Source organism: Centrocercus urophasianus, unplaced genomic scaffold (genome assembly GCF_019232065.1).
Source record: "Centrocercus urophasianus isolate 14NV4802_14NV808 unplaced genomic scaffold, USGS_Curo_1.0 seq_10, whole genome shotgun sequence".
Taxonomy (NCBI): Eukaryota; Metazoa; Chordata; class Aves; order Galliformes; family Phasianidae; genus Centrocercus; species Centrocercus urophasianus.
Window position 1 is genome coordinate 86,886,710 of NW_024884142.1, and position 19,345 is coordinate 86,906,054.

The window sequence follows — 19,345 nt, forward strand, 5'->3', positions numbered from 1 at the left end:
CAAATAACTTTATTTCAACAAATTTATCAATGATTATTAAAGTCTGACAAACTCTACCTGAATGAAGTCAAAGGATTCTATTTTATTCATGTTTAAGTTTGATACTGGTATTTAAGTGGGCAATTGTTATGTTCAAAGAAAGAGTCATGTTCAAAGAAAATGCATTCTAAAGGAGAAGCAACACATACTAAGAGGCACAAATGTAGATGGGATTACCAAGGGGACAAAAGAGCATTACACACAGGCTAAGAACATGACCCAATATATGTCTTCTATTTTTATCAGGACATAAATAGTGACACGAGTTGCTTTATGATTGCTGACTGAAAAAGCAAATAGCAGAAGAAGTGTTTAACAGCTATCTCCAAGTCCTTGTCTAGGCTACAACTGAGTTAAGATTTATTTTTCCTGGACTATCATCTATCTTCTCTATTGTTTCTTTGCTCTCTCACTGTTGTTATGTTCCTTGGTATTGTTATTTTACAAAAAAGTTAAATCTATGACGCAGCAGACAACTGACATGCTAATATCTGGATTTTTGTTTAGAGGAAAGCTAGTGAAAACTCAGCCCCTCCTATGGATTTCTTTACCCCTACAAAGGTAAAGACAACTCAGTTGGAACAGATAGCTTTATCGTTTCTAATAAGGAGAGCTGGTAATTTTTCTGCATCAGGATTACAGACTGCAGTAGCATGTCTTAATCTTGCCTCTTTTTGCACCTACTTTATTAGTTTTATTAAGCACAATTAAAAGACAAAGCATTTGACATACAGGAGAAATAATATAACAACTGAACTGATAACAAGGTTTTGAAGAGCAGCCTTGGGGCAATAGGTAGCATGATAACAACGTGCACATTGCCACCAAAGGAATAAAGAAGAAAACCACACCACAATAAAGTCTTCAACATTCAAATATTTTACATTAAAAAAAATAAAAATCAGCATTTTTGGTTTAAAGAAATAAAGGGGATTCTTTTTCCTCTCCAGACTTCAACATTCTGTCTGTATACGGTAGGTAGAGACCACTGTCTGAATGGACATTAGCAGAAGGTTGAGACTGATAGCTTTCCACTTCCAAGTTGACTGATAGCCATGGGTGGTAGAAGAGGCATTCTTGTAATTTTGATTCACAGACTGATGACTAGACAAAGCCTAGCAAGAAAACTGTCCTGCTCCTGATAATTATGCTGTAGCTGGTCATATATTGTAATTTTAAATGCAGGTCAAGGGCACTCAGAGATTCATGTAGAAAAAATCTGAACTGAGTTATCACTTTGTCCAAAGGCCTAAATGCACACCTACCATCTACAAAATAAGACAAATGCTTTACTGACTCCCCAAATCCTTAAAGTGCATAGCACATATCAACTGACAAAACAAGGAAACATCATCGTCAATTGACACATAAAACAAGGAAATATTACACCAACACTAACATTAACCTGTTCCCAAAGCACAATGCTTTTAAAGCAACTGACCTCTCTGACTTACCTTAAAAAACTAATTTAAAAACTCAAACATTATACAAAGCAATAAGGAGCTTTTTATCTAGACTTTGTTTTAATTGTATCAATTTGCACTAGCTATTAAAGTATATCCTTAAGATTTGAGAACAATCTTACCAGCTTTTCTGCTTCCGTATTCATCTCTCTTAACTGTTTGATGTGTTCCTTCTTGATCATAAGGATTTTCGATAACCTGGTCTAAAACAAAGGAGCTCTTTTTAGAATGAGCAGGTCCTTATGTAGTTCTGAAATTGCATACAGATTCAAGATAATAAAGTGGATGTATTTTTTACCATTTTAAAATACATTTCTCAGTTGTTTATAGCATCAAAATGTAGAAATAATTAATTAGAAATTAATTGAGACTAAACGATGGATATTTCAGAGGCTTTTAAAAGCATTTTCAAGTACCTTAGATTGGAGAAAGCTGAAATCCATCAGCTGGAATTCCCTCCAGGAAGACTAACACAGTTTATATTGTTAGAGGCAGAAGAATCAAGAACCTAATTTTTCTTCTAGCCTGAAGGAAAGCTGTATCATCATGGTGATAACATGTACTGCAATTAAGAGCACTTGTCCTTCCATAGCTTTTGCTCAGAATTCTAGCCTGTTCTCAGCTGTGCCCTGGACTGATCACTAGCTCTTTGGGTACATTCTTGCAATAAAACCTGGTATACAGACTGGATCTACTTCCTACAGTCCTGCTCTGGGCATTCCATTTTTCCTGTTTCTTTCAGAACGCGTATATCCTGTTCTTCTGCCCTGGGGACCTAACAGGCTGAAGAGGAAATCACTGGGACTGCTCTCAGCACATACATCGCTTCTAAAACTGTTCATACTCTCTCAAGCCCACAGAGAGAAATTTTAGCTTCAATCAACAACGGTTTTGTTACTGTTATTAACAGAGCCAAGATGCCAGGCTTTAAAAATTTCAAAGGGTTTAACTGCATCCTAGAAGGGGAACATAAGACTGGCAGAGATAGGAACTCCTGGTTCAACATATGCCACGTGATGCAACACTGCATAGGTACTTTTCCAATTCTTTCTGCTTGCTTCTAGCCTTGTACTATCCCCCAACACTCACAAGCAGTTTTGCAGCTACATGGAAAACCACGTAAGGAAAATGAAAATGATAAACAATACATTCAGGAAAGACAGGAAAAATGTTTTTAAATCGTTACTTTTGAGATGGATTATTTCCCTGATCTAGTTCACTGCCACACAAATGCACATGATGGCATTACATTTTCTCATGGGAAAAAAAAAGAGCAGCTTTTAAAATTAACAGCACCTGAATATAGAGCAAGGAAATGAAAGCTGCAGAATTAAACCCTAAGGGCATCCCAGCAATAATACAGCTGATCCAGATGTACCTCTCTACCTGGATAGGAGGCATTGCCTGGATAATGGTAATTTGATTGTTACTGACACAAGTACAGTAAAGTCCATCCTTGGCATGCTATGCAAATAAGGAAAAAGGATTCTTTCAGTTAAAGACTTCCATGGAAGCACAACTTAACATGCTCTGTTCAAAACAGAGAGAAAGTAGTTATATTCAAGTAGTTCTAGGAATATTTGATATATATTCTTTTTACAGAAAAGGTAAGGAAAGGAAAGCATTGGGAAACTACAGTACTGTATTTTACAGCCCACAGAGGCCAATACAGCTGGACATTCAAGTTTTTGTGCTGATTAGGTATCTAACAAACATCAGCATTATCTTTAAATTAAATGGAACTGGCTTTTAGTTCTCAAAATTAATCTTACCATAACAGGGGCGCGATACTGTGAGTCAACAGGAAGATTAACATACAGTTTTTCTGCACTGCTTTCCAAGTAAATCTCTCAAAGCCTGTACATAAACATTTAATAAGCCTCACGGTGCCCACGTGAAGTAAATAGCTGTAATTAAACCAATGCAAACACCTATACTTAAACTCAGAGGTGTTGGCAAATGGCATCTGGGAGGAGGGAAAGTACTGAATACTCTCTGACAGTGCTGCCAAAAAGTTCTTTGCCAAGCTATGCTGTCATCACCACCCAGCAACTAATATATTTAAGCCCCTCTGATGAAGCTGGTGTGTTCCCAGCTTAGCGCAGGCTATTTTATCTTGCAAGTTTTGGGAATGATTACTTGGTGATAAGCTTCTATGATGATGTTCATATATATTCAAGGATGTGATCCAGTCCATGACCTTCGCTGTTACATTATATTCACCCTACTTCTAGAAGTACTCCAGTGGTCAAGGTAATTTAATTTTCCCTACAAGAAACTCTGATCTTCTGCTGTCTTAAGATGTCGACCAACTTTCTTCCAGTGCTACATTTTATTAAACAGAACGCACTTTTCATTTGCCAGTAGCAGCAGTGAATACCTTAGTTCAGGTCAGTCTTCTCCTCCTTGAGGAACTCTAGCCTAGCAGCTTCATTTTCAGCATAACTCTTCCTGCTTACTGTTAAATAGTTCTCACTAAACTGGAAAAGATGTTTTAGTAGAATACTCCTCCCGATGTGAAAATTAAAAGACATGAAGGCACAGCATGCTTAGTATTTTGTATATTTTTTGAGTTAAAGAATAAACAAGAATACAAGCATTTCAATGTATGCAATAACTTGATGGGGAACATATTTCAAAAACTCTCTCGCACACAAAACCAGACAACAATCTAGCATTCATAGCTCTTTCTTCCTGTCTTCAAGATGAGAAGATACTTCTTTTTCCACAGTCATCAGACTGATACACTTCTCTGACTGTACTGCATTAACATTCTCCCTCTACTGGACATGCAGTTACACTGCAAACATTTTTTTGGTCTTGGATTGCTTCCCTCCCAGTCTAAAGTTAATCTTTTCCCAAACCCAAACCCAAAGAAACAAACAAAGAGAAAAGCATATCTTTGTCCACAGTAAAGATCAGACAGAAGCCCGATGGCAAAGTATAAATATGCAGAAATTAAAATAATATTAATTTAAAAAAAAAAAAAAATCAACAGTGCTGTTGAAAAGTGGTTGCTACAAGACCGAGTGTTTGCATACGACTCCAAGTTGTACTTAAGGACAACGTTCTCATTACTTAATCACTGCACATATTTCTGGCCACATTTCCTTTTGCTGTGAATTAGTTTTGGAACCCATAAAAGAGAACTAAAAGGCTTGGCTGAAACCTTTTTAAAGGTACACAATTATTTTTTTCTTTAAATCTTTTGTCCCCAATACAGCTTTTCCATGAAATTGTTTATTTTATGGTATCATAAGCTATGTCCTAATCATAATTGTTCTGAAGTTTTCCTTCACAGAAAGATTTTCTGACCATTTAACTGCTGAGTCGTCATTAAATCAAATGAGGGCTTTGACATTTTTACTGCAGCAGAGCACAAAAAAAAAGACAGAACTGTTTAACAGTGGTCTTTAACATAAAACTACTTCTGCATTAGTGAATGCAGAGTGATCGATATTCATTGATCACCATGTATTTTGCAACACTGGTTTCAGAATCATTCTTCACTTTTAACAGGTATGTCAATGCTCTAGGCTTAAAAAATAATGTAAACTCCCACAATAAAATTTGTTTTAAGCCTCTTGACACCTGTATCAGAAACCTCAATCAAGTATAATCACAAACCAATGCAAAAAATCCACAGCTTCACTTCTTTCAAAAAACTTGACAATCTTCATGCAAAAAATGTCTTAATACAGTACCTCTCGAGTGCCTTCACTTCAAAATCTCAGATTAAAAATTTCAGGTTTCCTGATAATGAGTAATGGTGTACCACTAAACATGACAGAAATTATACAGTTTCCAGATTTGAAATACAGAAACACTTTCACAAATGGAGCAGTTTAGTACCAAAGTCATGAAGCTTCACTGATGATACTCAGTGACTCTAGGAGGATGATAGCTGCAGATCCAGCTTAGTAGCATAAGCAAAGACTGTATCTTTTGTTTATTTCATTTCTTAACGTAACCAATCTTAGGATGACTGTATCTAATTCAAGTTTTTTTGGCTAAGCCAGATGCCAGAGCACTTTTTCCAAGACTGGCTTCACACAGTATTACTGCAAAAAACTGAATAAATCATTCTGTTAAGTAAAATTAATTATGCTGAAAGGTCAACATGTACTGTATCAGTGGGAACTACAGACAACTGAATTCTTTGAGCCAATTGTAAACTTTTATCAGATTTTCAATGTATACAAGAACACATCTCAATTCTAAATAATTTTAACACTGAGTATTCCAATTTCTTGTAGCACATTTCAAACTACTTTTCATCATTAAATAATTCAACCATAGATTATAAACCAAGCTCACAGGATCTATTGCGTTATCTCATCATCCTGAAGAATAAATTGCTTAGATTATATTTGATATTCAATAAATCTCATCTTCTTAACATCATTTGTCTATAATTTTCTGAACTGCTGTACAAAAATCACTGAAAAATTAATTCATGAAGGTGAATCATAAAACAATTTGGATTTGGAGGCAAAAATTATATCTTTTTAGACCACTGGTAGAACTAGGAAAGATAAGAGAGACTTCTGGAGACATAAGGCCTTTCTGAGGTCTGAGAAAAGAGCAACAAATTTTAAAGTTTATTAATAAATGAGGAAAAAACTTAAAAATGTACTACTAATTTCTTCTGATAATTTAATCATTTTGATATTACTGTCTTTCATATATCACCAGAATTTCATTTAACTGCAGAAGAATAGGCAGAATAAGCACAGAAAGGGCAATACACAACAAAATTAAGAGCAGAAGTTAACACTTACCACTTGAATGAGGAACTCTACTGGAAAGCCACCTAGCGTTTCACTGTCTGTGCCTGAAATTTTGTTTTTCCACGACGACTGTCCTAATAAAGGATCGCTGTCCTATACAAGAAAGAGTATTTCATTTATTAGCTTCTTTTCTTTTAGAGGGATTTGCTAAAATTACCTTATTGAGGAATCTGAGAAAACTTACGTCAAAGGCCTTGAAGCTAACAGCTTCAAGATTTGTCATAAAATATTTCTCTGAACAATATTATAAATTACAGGAAATAAACAACTTACTGTAATTGGAGACTGGAGTGAAGGTGTATAATGCAGCCGGGGAGGGGTCATAAAGAACCTAGAAGGCCGTTGTTTCTGCCCAAAGGCAGCGATTGGCATGGTTTCATGAGGTTCATTACTCTGCAATGACAAGAAAAATAAGGATATTCTTCAGGTGCCCGGCTAATTTAAAAGCTTAACATACCTTCTCAAACACATATTTTATTTCTGGAATCTGGATTAGCCATGCCCACCCATGCTCCAGGCCCAAGCAACAAAAAGGAAAAGCATTCTGCTTTCGGGCTAGTGGCAGCTTCAAAACTATATTCCACTGTTGGAGTTTGAAAAGTGTTATAGCACTGCATTAAAACAAACAAAAAACCCCACCAACCCAAATCCTGCAAGCGAGAGTAGACCTCAGACAATTTTATCTTCCTTTAGTAGACTGAATGATATACAAGATAAAAAAGAACATGCTGCCCTCTAAAAATCGTGCAGTCTAGGTCAGACTATTTAACAGAAACAATTCCCTGAAGTTCATAAATCAATACAAAAGCAAGAGAGCTGGGAAATAATTCAATTTTTTCTGGCTGAAGTAGCATTTTCACAATTAGTTTCATTACCATAAATGTTTCAAAATTATTCAATCAACATAATACCTGCTTCCAACTATCTCAAGCCTTTCCTGACTTTGGCAAATTACAGAGAGTCATGTTTCCTTGAACAACTCTAGAAATTCTGCCTAGATCCCACAGCAGAATTTTCTTTGAAAACTTACATTACTCATTATACTTCTTCATACTCAGTCTAAAACAGTAACTCTATTCTGTTATTTCAGCCTAAGTCATTACATTTGTATTAGAAAAAGTGATTCTATATAACAATCACCGTCAGAAACTCATTCTCCCAGAAATTTCCATACATCTGTTATGCTTGTTTCTGGTTTATGACAACACTACCCCGGATGTAATCAATCCTTTGAATTTTCTTCTTCTAGATTAAAGGATACAGCTGTAGATTTAAAAAAAAAAAAAAAAAAAGAATTTGCATTACAGCTATTATGAGAATGTATCATTAATACTTACAAGAACTTCATAATCTGGGATTGTCTGTGTTCCAAGACCTGCCCTGTCAAAAGTGACTCTGTACGTAGCGTTAAGGGTGTCTACTGCTTCTATCTGTCCTGTGAATAGCCCATCATGGACACCTCGTAATCGTGCTAAAAAAAAACAAAAAAAAACACAAATGAAAGAAAAAATATATCAATATCAAAAACCTCCACAAAATTGCAAATATTATAATGCTCTGATGTCACAGAGAAGAACAGACGTAGCAAATCTTTTGCATGTAACCTCGGCACCATCCAGTACATATATGAAAACAAACAAACAAAACTGACTAGATTAGATGAAAAAATTGTAAGCACAGGAAAAAAAAAACTGTATCCGTTAGCAACACTACCCAATTTTTGTCAAATTTAGTTTTGCAAGTCAAACATTTCCCACATCCAATCTTCAGCAATACATTTACGTCTAGACAAAATACTATTTAACACCCAATACCTTCTGACAATTAGGTTTTGCAGGCAAAAATCAATTTTGGAATGATTTTGCACACTATTTCTCTATGACCACTTGCACTGATAATGGCATACTTAGAAGATTTAGAGCAAAATTCAAGGATGTAGCTCTAGGAGAGTGAGAAGATACAGGGTGCTTTGCATGCCTGCTTTTCAGCAAGAATTAAGGACAGTGATGCTGAAGAACTCAGAAAGCAATGAACAGAAGAGGCTAGAGTGGGAGATATTTTGCTCAAGTGAAAAGTATCCTGCTTCACAGACAGGAAGGAGGAATGTAAGAGTTTTTACAAAATCAAGCAAAGCTGAATTTCCTTTAAAAAGGAGCTTTTTTAACAAGATTCCTTCCTCGGGTATTAGTATTTTTTTCTATAAGACAATGTCCTGTTTAGCATATGTATTCAACTACTCTGCAGTATGAATTGTATGTTTGTTTTGAGACGTCATTTTATATTTATGGAAAATAAAGCTTAAGTTTTATATTAGCTCACATTTAAACTTTCAGACAGCACTATGCTCTTGGCATTGAAGCCTCTCTAGGATTTGTTGGATATGCTTTACTTCAAACAAAACAAACCCAAACAATACCAACAATAAAAATAAACAACTACAGTTTCAACACCAGACATAATAAACCACAAGATCATATCTCAAAACCACGTCACTGTTTTACAAATACTAGGTAATCATTATAAGCACTTTCTCAATGAGCCAGCAACAAAAGCAATGAATTTTTAATGTTTTAAGTTTATTTTATCTATGCACACTATATGCACTACGGTTTACCAAAATCTTTGCAAAAATCTTGGGTATTGTTTATTAGTTTTTTTTAAGAAATTACCTGTAACTTTTGTTCCTATTACAAGGGGCAATGGAATTTCATCTGGAAGATCTTTGAACTGTGAAATATCTGCAACTTTACGCTGCTGCAAAAGTCTTATTTTCTGCCGCTTCTGTTTTAATGCTGATCTTTCTTCCTCAAAGAACGCAGAGGAGCATCTACAATACCATAAGGTAAAAAAAACTATACTTAGATTCAACACTGAAGACATACATATACAAAGACATAGCAAACAAATAAGCACAGTTTACAACTCAGTGAGAGTAATTGAAAAAGCCTGGAGAGAAGTGCTCAAGAGAGAAAGATTTTGGTGAACAGATTTAGATGGTCTGAGTCTCTGGAATTATTGCTCCTAGAGTAACAGTTTACTTAAAACAAAATTACAACAACAGAAAAAACAGCAACAAACCTAAACAAACATTGGACCACCCACAGAACAACCAGAAGGACTCAGATATGCTGTTTGCATTAATATTTCAAAAGAGTACAACTTCTGAGGACTTTTTCTGCTTACAGTGGTCCATCTGGCTTCACAACAAAGCTGAAGCAAGCCTCATATCCAGCCTATCCTGAACACCACCTCAACGCTTGTACTCGGGATTTACCGTGAGGTACCTGCCTGCCATCACCTACTGTACACAGTACAACTGTTTGAAGGTTAAACTTAGCATGAAAGGGCAGTAGACTCAACATAAAAGGGCATTTCCCTGTCTCTTCTACTTGCATTCATGCTGAGTACCTCTTAGACGCAAATCTCTATTACGTAGATTAATTGTTCTGACACTGATCACAGTACCAGTATAAATTTGTTTGAACAGGGGTTCTTGTGTAAAATCAGATCATCTCTAACATTCATCTCTCCCTTTGCTTTGGTCTTAGACTGTAATTTAAGAGACTGCAGACTCACAAGGTCCTTATTCGGTTTTATTCATTTTCACTTTTAATCTCCTGAATAGGAATGATACATGAAAATAATACTGAAAGAATAAAGATATTGCTCCTATCTCTATTCCTTGTTAATTAAGGAATCATTCCTGTGTGGACAACAGAAACCATTTAAAGGAGTATGGATGCTATCACAGGTCTGCATAATTGCAGAAGCAGTTATTTATGAAATAATTTACTACAACTTTCTCAATTTTACTGTAGTCAAATGCAATTTAAACATCCTCTGTAGAACTTATTAGTTAAATATTGATCAGTGATCAATAAAAAGTGCTATTTTACGAGGTTATTTTAGACAACACTGAAAGTTTCTCCACTGGTTCCCCATTCCATACCACCAACTATTTTCCTTTTAAAAACTCATAAAGATCTTGCTTAGTTATTTTTCTCTCATGTAGTATTAAGCAGCCAGCTCCTCTATTTCCAAGTCTCCAGATTACTCTTATTATATGCTGAAATAAACATTCATGTTTTCTTCTGTATATCCCTCACTCAAACTGTTTCACAAAGCCACTTTGCTAATCTCCAAAATTTCTCTTTCTTGCAGTATGTATGATCACAGGAACTAAGCTGTCAATGTGCTGAGTCCTTTTGCATTGACTTGTGGTTTTACACTTGCTTGTCCATGTGCATGCACCATGGCCTTTTGTCTTACACATGGTTTCAAAGTTACATGGGGAATGGAGTGTCTGTGTTGCTCAGCATGCCCACTGAGATCTTAGTCCTACAAAAGACATATAAAAATGCAGGAAGAGGAACAAATTGAATCAATGAAGTACTTCCCTCAGACCTGCACAGCAATTCACTGCAGAGAAAGTTCCTTTTCTAGGTTTTCAAATCACTATCACCACAGAAGTCATCACTCAGGGAAAGGGCAGAATCATGGTGCCTGGAGGTGTTTAAGGAAAAGGCAAAGTACTTAGGGGCATGGTTTAGTAGGCAATACAAGTGGTAAGTGGACAGTTAGACTAGACGATTTTGAAATCTTTTCTTACCTTAATGATTCTGTAATACTATTCTTTGTGTAGTCTAGAAACTGTACTCTGTGTAGACTGAGCAACAGTGGGCATGTGTCCATTCACCAGTTTACTACTGAAGAGCAAAACGTATTTACCTGGAGTTGTGTATTACCTAATGATCACCATAAGAAATTCAAAATATCTGGAAAGGGATGTGGTAAAGATAGATGGTGGCTGAAGATTTATGCAAAGCTTACTTCAATATTCTTAAAGATATTATTTTCTTCATACTTATTTTTGGAGAGGAGAAAGTGTGAAATAATCCTTGCCATAGGCTATGAATATGAACTAGCAAAATATAGGTCAGAGCTTTCTGCTCCATTGAGGAGAACAAAATAACTTATCACAGCAAGACAAAAAATGAGAGAAACAAAAAGGCAAGAATGGAATTTAGTATTAGACCTTGTAATTATGCACAAGATCTTACTTCACGAACAGCAGATACTGTCTGATGTTCTTTGACTCATGCCCTTAGAAATTCAAAGCCTGAAATACTAACCACCAATTCTTAAGGCCCTACAACAGAAGCATCAGGAATTTTTCACTGCTAGCTCAGATGCCTTTAAAAAGACTGTCCCAGATACTGTGGGTCATGGGAAGGGAAAAGCATTTCTACCCTCTGTTACGGGAAATCTCCTAAATGTTCTCTTCAAAATGTTCTTTCATTTTTGTACCATTACTATGAAGAAAAGTTAAGGCAAAAACTATGTAGTGATCACACTGCAACTTCCTTATTTTTCCATCTAAGTGTTCAATCTCTTAAGAAGCCTCTCAGTTTCTACCTTGGACACCACCATTTGAATAAACACGGGGGGGATCATCATCATCATACAATGTCAGGACAAGCATACCTATACTTAATTTATGTTCATTCCTATTTCACAACCTCAGTGAAATTTATATAGAGTAGACGAGACTAACAACTTCCTCTTCTTTTTCTTGTAGCACATATTCTCACAGCCTTCTGGAATCTTATAAGCTTTGTGGGTTCCCAGGAACAATACTGCTGTGCTATCCAACCACATTGTTGCTGGTGTGATGGGATGTTTAACATAGCAGCAGACATAAGAAAATACTACAATATATTTAATTTATATTTAATAACATAAAATGGAAGAAGAAAGAAAGAAAAGACAATAACCTTGTGCACAGCTATCACACAGAGACACTGTTATTTTCTGCCATCAACACTATGAATGTGAAATATCATTATTTCTTCTCCCTCCTCAGGAAATATCAGTATTACCATGGTATTTATCTTACTTGCACCTGACTGTGGACAGATATCAGAAATTTCCAACAGAGAAATAATAAAAAACTATACTCCAGAAGTAGATTAAAATTATTTGATAAAGCACTTGAATGATTTAGAATCATTCAAAATCTTTTAAAACTGAGACAAAAGAACTCTATTGAGATCTTGAAAAATATTGAAAAATATTTTCTTGTTTTAAATTATTTAAAAAAACCAAACAAAGAGGCAGAAATGCCTAATTGACATAAGGCAGGATCACATAATCTTTTGGTTAACAAACAAAATCAGATTATATCCAGTCACATGGTTCTAACTTCAGAATTTATGTGAAAGAACTTTTTGCCCACTTAGAACTGTGGGTCCTCCTCCTCTTCAAAACAACCCTCTCCATGTGACAGCTTAAAAAAAAAAAAGAAAAAAGATGTAAGAATTAAATGGTCCAATGCATCGTAGAATGAAGCAAGTTGGCCTTATATAGTGATACGTACCTTTGGCAGAAGTAGAATGAATGAAAGATTATAACCTTCAACTATACTAATTTCCTTTTCGAGAGAAGCATAGCGAAGAGAAACTAAAAGCTATATCACAGTTAAGCTTAAACTAGTTTAATTATTTTAATAATTAATTTTTATATTCTTTAGACTCCATTAATAAACCAGTCTTTTCTTACCTCAGCATCATTTACCATTTTTCTCCTGATCTTATAGAATTTACGGAATCACAAAATGGCTGAGGCTGGAAGGGACCTCTGAAGACATCTGGTCCAACTGCCCTGCTCAAGCAGGGACACTGAGAGCAGGTTGCCCATGACCATGTCCAGATGGCCTTTGAGCATCTCCAAGGCAGGAACTTCTCCTGGCAACCTGCTCCAATCCTCAGTCACTCTTACAGTGAAAAAAAAATAAAACAATTCCTTATGTTCAGAAGGCACCCTCCTGTGTTTGAGTTTGTGCCCACCGCATTTTACCCTTTCTCTAGACACCACTGAAAAAAGTCTGTCTCTCTCTTTTTTATATCCTCCCTTCACGTATTTGTACATATAGATCAGATCACCCCCTGAACCTTTTCTTCTCCAAGCTGTAATGGTTCTGACAGTGGGTTTAAAAGTTAAGAATTCTTAAATAGAGAAAAAACTATACTCTTCATTCAATACTGGATTCTTGTCCACAATGTCTGATATTGTATGACTGAGTTTTCCCCTCTTTGTTTTGGCAGCCAAGCCAGGAGAAGCTGAAAATCTAGAAAATAGTTTAAAGAAATAATACAATAAATGAGATGAAAATGTGCACTTGTTTTCCCTATGAAGAGCTACTTATTTCTAGAAAATACATAGTGGAAAACTGCCCTGCTTTCCATTCCAGGAAGTACTGCAACATAGAAGATGCAGTAATAATTTCAACATACTTCAGCTTATCACATATCTAGAGAGGGTAGAGAACATTTCAAGTACAAGCTTTTGAGAATGGACGGGTGAGAAGTGATGTATATGGTCAGAGAACATTACTATAAAAAAAAGTTATTCCACACACATTTGTTACTTACTATCCACATGCAAAATGATTCCAGAAAAAAAAACAATTCAGGTGACATGAAACCACGTGCAGTTATTAAATGAAAAGAAAGAAAAAAGTTACCTCCGTGGTTTTCCCATTAATCGTCTGATTTTTCCCCATTCAACTCTTGTCAATTTTCTGGTTTTCAAATTTGGAAAAGATTCCTTCAGGCATACACAGAAATCATTATCTCCTTCAAATAGTGGTCTGTTAAAATATAATTGGTTCTCTATTAACTACACTCAATAAACTTTTGTCAGAAGATTCTTAAAAAAAACCATTCATTGTAAGAAATACATTGAAAATGAGAAGTACAAATACATATAAATAAAAAATCCCTAAGTCTATTTCAAGGATAAATTTAATCTGAAATCAAGTCAGTTGAAAACAAAAGACAGAAAGTTTCCAGGACTATTGTTCTGCTTGAGCCTTACTATGAATGATGTTTAAAAGTGTTCATCTATCTTGCTACTATGGGGAAACATAGACAGTCATTCTGCTTTGTAATGTGTATAAGAGCATCAAAAGAAACTTCAGCAAAGCCAACAAAGTGTCACGGAGTCACTGCAGCCCACTGAAGGAAACCATTAAGATACAGCAAGGTATTAAGAATAAAGGAAGGGACAGTAGTAATGTGCAAGAGGATACTGAGGAATAGAAAAATGGCTCCTTTTTCATAAATTCATTCAATAATAAATCAGATTCTCAGAAGGTTCCCAAAATACAAGAAATTGAGCCAACCTGTCACTGTAGCTCTCCAGATATACATCCTACCATGACTCCATGACAAAGCAGAGGATTACTACAATAGAAGTGAAAGTTCAGAGAACCTACCAACTTACAAACTTCTCTGAGATGTTATGATCTGTCATAACACAAAGATACACCTTATGTTTTATGACTGTGTTTTACTTTGTACTACATTCTTCTTGGGCTGAGAAAACATGGCAGTTGCAATGGATATGCCTAGCTAATAGCAGGTTAATCATTACAGACCATGTGCAACTGGAATAGATCCCACCTGGTGAAAACAAAAGTAGTACATCCTAGATAAAGCCACTTTCCTCCATTCTCTGCAGGGCATTGGGATTTAAGAGGGGAAAGAAAAACTGCTAAGAGTCATCAATCATGTTCAAAAAACAGATCAGGGAGTGCAGAAAAAGTTTTATTTTAATCAGATTTACTTTCAGTAACATAAGACGTCCATGTAAAGGAAAGCTTTTTAAAAGAAAGAGAAAGAAAGAGAAAGAATCTGTATTTGATTTTTACTGTCACTTAATTTTAAGCAGGCAAACTGTAAGCCCACAGCATTTACAAGTCTGGAAGCTCTGGGAAATGGTGTAAGCAAACTGGGGCTCTCTGATCCTTGTAAGATGCTCTTTAGAAGTTTCCAACCATAACAAAGTCAATGGGATTTTACAGAAAAATGGTCCTACGTACAGCACCATAGATAGAACTCAACTGAAACAGTTTAAATCACCCAATAATCTCATAGATGACATTTGCCAAGATTAAAGTATTTTACAAACTTTCAGCAAGTAATTGGCACTTAAATTGATGATGTCAATTTAGGATAAGATTTGGTTAAAATATTGTAAGATGTGTAGAGAGCGCCATATTTCATCAGTTGACAGCTCCATGCTTTAAACTTTACTGTGGTTCACCTTGTCTAGATCTTATCACCCACAACAACATAAAGTTCTTCTTCCATAGAAATGTAGTTTCTTAATAAATTAAACTACGATAATATCTTCACAGGATTGTAACTTAGTAGTATTACAATCATACACTGATAATTATGAAAGAGATTTTTGGATTTATCTGCTAAAACAAATTTTTGTTTACTGATAGACCTAAAGCTTCACAAACATTTGGGAATAAAAAGTTCTTGGACTGTTGTATAATTAAAAAAAAGAAAAAGAACAGAAAAGATTGTATATGTCATATACTAAAATCACTACTAAGAATAAGTAGACTTTCCACTCCCTCCCTCCTGGGGAAAAGAAAAAAAAAAAAAAAAAAAGGGAAAAAAAACCCCATGTAAAAACTACTTCTTTCAAAAGATCCAACTCCCACAGAAGATGAATTTAGAACAAACTGAAATGAACATGTAATTTTTCTGGTTGTGGTGAACAGATTCGAAAATGTTTTTCTGTTGCTATGATTGCATGCTAAAGTTAACAAAAAGAGCTGCAGCAATTCTTATTAAATTTGGAAACAAAAACAGTAATTATGAATAAATTCTGGAAAAGAATGCTTGTTAACTCTGAAGCCACCCTTCAATTTATTAAACTTTAGTGATTCACACAACAGTTAATCCGTAACAATTTTTGCATTTTATTCCTTGATTAGGACTAAGTTAAAATGGTTCTTGTAAACAATTTATACCACCTTACTAGGTGGTGTTAAGCAATAAAGGCTGAAGCATAGACTTTAGAAACAACTTGGGAGATTAGGAGACCTAAGAAGATGCTGACATCTAGGGAAGAGCTGAACAGTCACAACCCAGTAGTCTGTTTGCAATCACAATAAAAATAACAGGGACAATAGGGAAGAAATATAAGTAATAAAAGTTTACAACTTGTAGGAAATGGGTATCTTCTGAAGAGGCAGTCTCCTTTCCATCTTCATTGTACACCACTGACCCAAGGGTTCAAAAAACATAAGTGTTCTGCTAACCTCATGCTTAAGAAGCTAAAAACAAATGAACAAAATCTTGCAACTGCTAGAGGCAGAGGCCATAAAAAATTAATTATTTTCATGAGGAGACATTCCAAGAACTAAAAGAACTACCCAAGTAGGTTGCTCATTATAAAAAAGAAAAAGAAAATCATTTTCAAGAATAAACTCCGGAGTGCCTAAACAGTGTATAGAAATGTATGGTTCAATTTCAGAAAACAACTTGTTTCTATACTAATAGAATATTTATATGCTTATACGAAGGACACATACTTATCTATATTAGAATAGAACCATTCATATATGCACCACTTGTGAGCTTTGGGAAGTTTGAGCAGGTTACGAAGCCGTAAACCAATCTTCTGTGAAGCTTTCTTGTCTGGTGTTGACATCGTTGTATTAAACTTCTATATAGTAAAACAAAGGAAACGGTTAAACAGTCTGCTGTCCTTCAATACTCAAATAATTAAACTAGATTTTCTTGAAACAAATTCATATATTAACTATTGCTACATTTTAATTCTACATATTGTTACATGAAAATTTGTTGTTGTTGCTGCAAATCTGTAATAAACCTTACTGCACTTTATCAGCAACGCAATCAAACAAAACAGATGGCAAACTTTAGCAGGATCAGCACAACAAATTATCTTCGCACAAAGCTCTTCTAAGGAAAGCTTTTTCCAACACTGAAACTACATTGCTGATAACAGTACACAAGTACTGAAGCACACACAGGCCTCAAATGTTTGAGGCACTACAGAACAGTTTCAAGTTGGCATACGTGATGTGGTAGCTGAAATGCCAGCAACATCAGTCACCTCATCTGCCCTACTGCTTCTACTCTTGATAACTCTTAAACTTCAGATGAAACTAGCACAATAACGTCAAAGCCCCGAGCAGAGCATCTACTTTTTGAAAAACTGGAAGAGTACCTAGCATGGACATAAGCAATCAAGTTTAAACTAAGTTTGACAGCTATTTTATAAATTGCAGAAAGGCACTGTCTTAGATCACATGCATAATCTAAGAACTGTTTAAAGAAGACTAGAAAACTAGCTCTGTAATCTCCTTACAGGGATGGCAATCTTGACTAACAGAAAGAAAAGCTTACTGAAAACATAACAGTTTTCAAGAACATTAGTTTAACTGGGTCCCTATGCCATAATTAGTTGTTATCCATTCCCAAACGCTCACAAATGACCTTCAGCAGCAGTAACAGAATAGAGCACAAGGTAGGCACCTTGCAGGAAAAAACTGGGAGGAAACAACCTGTTATGCTTAACCACTACTTGGTATATACAGCCCCCCTTTTTACCACTGGAACTCCAGGAAACAAAGGCTAGCACAATGTTAAGATCCACGTGTTAAAGCAGCTGTAGGCTCTCATAAAGGTTTTTCTAACAATTGTGGGACCTCCTAAGCCAACATTTAAGTACAGATGAACTAGGCATAGGACATTGTCAGGCCTTTTGACTGTTAAGAAATCATAGTAACAAAAGAGAAACATCTTTGACAAAACAAATCCAGCAAAACAGCAGTTACTAAGTCTTCCCCATTCTACACAGCACAGTATGGTTCATAAGGTGCATATTCAAGTACTACTTGTTGCAAATTCAAGGTACATATTCAAGTACTACTAGTGGCAAATCCAGACTCACAAGGTGATGGTACACAGAGAAGTGATTTGGATGACAGGAATGTCAGAGAACCAATTCTTTGAAACAGATAATGCCCGGTTCAACACAGCAAATAAAGGGAAGAAAAATAACTGCTACTCTTTTGTGCTATACCAAAAAGCAGACAGTCAAGCAATGGGGCAGATAAACAAGCTATCTGAACTGGAGGATGGCATCATTTCAGGACAAAGGTAGAGATGGCTGTGAATATATTGAAGGCTATAACTCTACAGCAAGTTTCTAACTACTGAAATATATTAATTTATATAGAAGTCCTATAAATGATAATAGTCTGGGGAAGAACCCTCGCCGATTTTTAACTAAAGAGGAATAAATTTGTGCAGGAGTAAGATATGCTGTAACTCTGGACTGCTTTCTAGCTCTGTATTCTTATGTCCAGCATCAAAAAGAACAAGCACTCTCATAAACAATCGTAGGAATGCAGTTATAATGAAGAAAATACAAATCTGGTTTGAATTGAGGCTTACTCCTAGCAACATCTTTCCTCACAGGCATATTCATAGACAGATACTGCAACTTGAAAAGCAAATATATTCTATTCTTCAACTAAAACATATGGGCTTGTTCTCGTTTTTGGTAAAAATATCTGCATACATGTAGGTACCTGTGGAACCATCACAACCTTCTGATTTCTTTTGGGTGACCTTGTGTTTATTTGTCTGTCATCTTCTTCACAGAAGAGTCGACTCCGTTTTGAATTTCTGAAGGGCTGCACATATCAAAATTGAGAATGAATTACAAGAAAAAAATAAAAACAGATTTCTCTGTTCATGCACGGTATTCACAGTCAGAGAAATGGAACGCCTTTCTCTTGCCACCTACTGGTTTTAAGGCACAAGGAATTTAAGGATCAAGGCTTTCCAGTGCTAACCATTATCCATTACCCTGCTGCTGGCCCAGTCCCAGGCAAGACTTTAGAACCTAACTCACACTTGTATCCAGATGAGTTAGATGTCTGAACACTTGTATATCTAAGCTTAATACATTACTTATGTTGGCTATAAACATCTCTCTTAAACAGTTTGTTCTAAATTTTTGGTAAAACAAATCGTCTAAACTGTGTTTCGGTATGCTCTCATCAAAAATATTAGCTGTATATATTTTTTTTTGCATGGATTATATGAGTATATTATTTTACTATTATTATTTTTAATTTACTGGAAGTACCTACACTAGAGAATTCTAAGTTCACATCTGACAAACGTAAAGCTTGTATAAGTTATCAAGCTATCA

At 35.5% G+C, this 19,345-nt stretch overlaps 1 protein-coding gene across 11 annotated transcripts in view; it reads right to left on the reverse strand.

Annotated features, from left to right (window-relative positions):
• LIN9 (lin-9 DREAM MuvB core complex component) overlaps positions 1-19,345 on the reverse strand; it is a 52,429-nt gene that overhangs the window by 18,523 nt on the left and 14,561 nt on the right. For 10 of the 11 annotated variants that reach the window (XM_042819854.1, XM_042819904.1, XM_042819895.1 and 7 more), the window contains exons 4-11: positions 18,717-18,821; positions 16,686-16,819; positions 13,815-13,940; positions 8,962-9,119; positions 7,630-7,763; positions 6,566-6,685; positions 6,284-6,385; positions 1,625-1,705 (exon numbers count right to left, since the gene is read on the reverse strand). In XM_042819854.1, coding sequence (XP_042675788.1) covers positions 1,625-1,705; positions 6,284-6,385; positions 6,566-6,685; positions 7,630-7,763; positions 8,962-9,119; positions 13,815-13,940; positions 16,686-16,819; positions 18,717-18,821 — 960 coding nt within the window. Of the gene's footprint in view, positions 1-1,624; positions 1,706-6,283; positions 6,386-6,565; positions 6,686-7,629; positions 7,764-8,961; positions 9,120-13,814; positions 13,941-16,685; positions 16,820-18,706; positions 18,822-19,345 lie in introns of those variants that run through there. The other variant, XM_042819912.1, reaches the window with a different exon arrangement.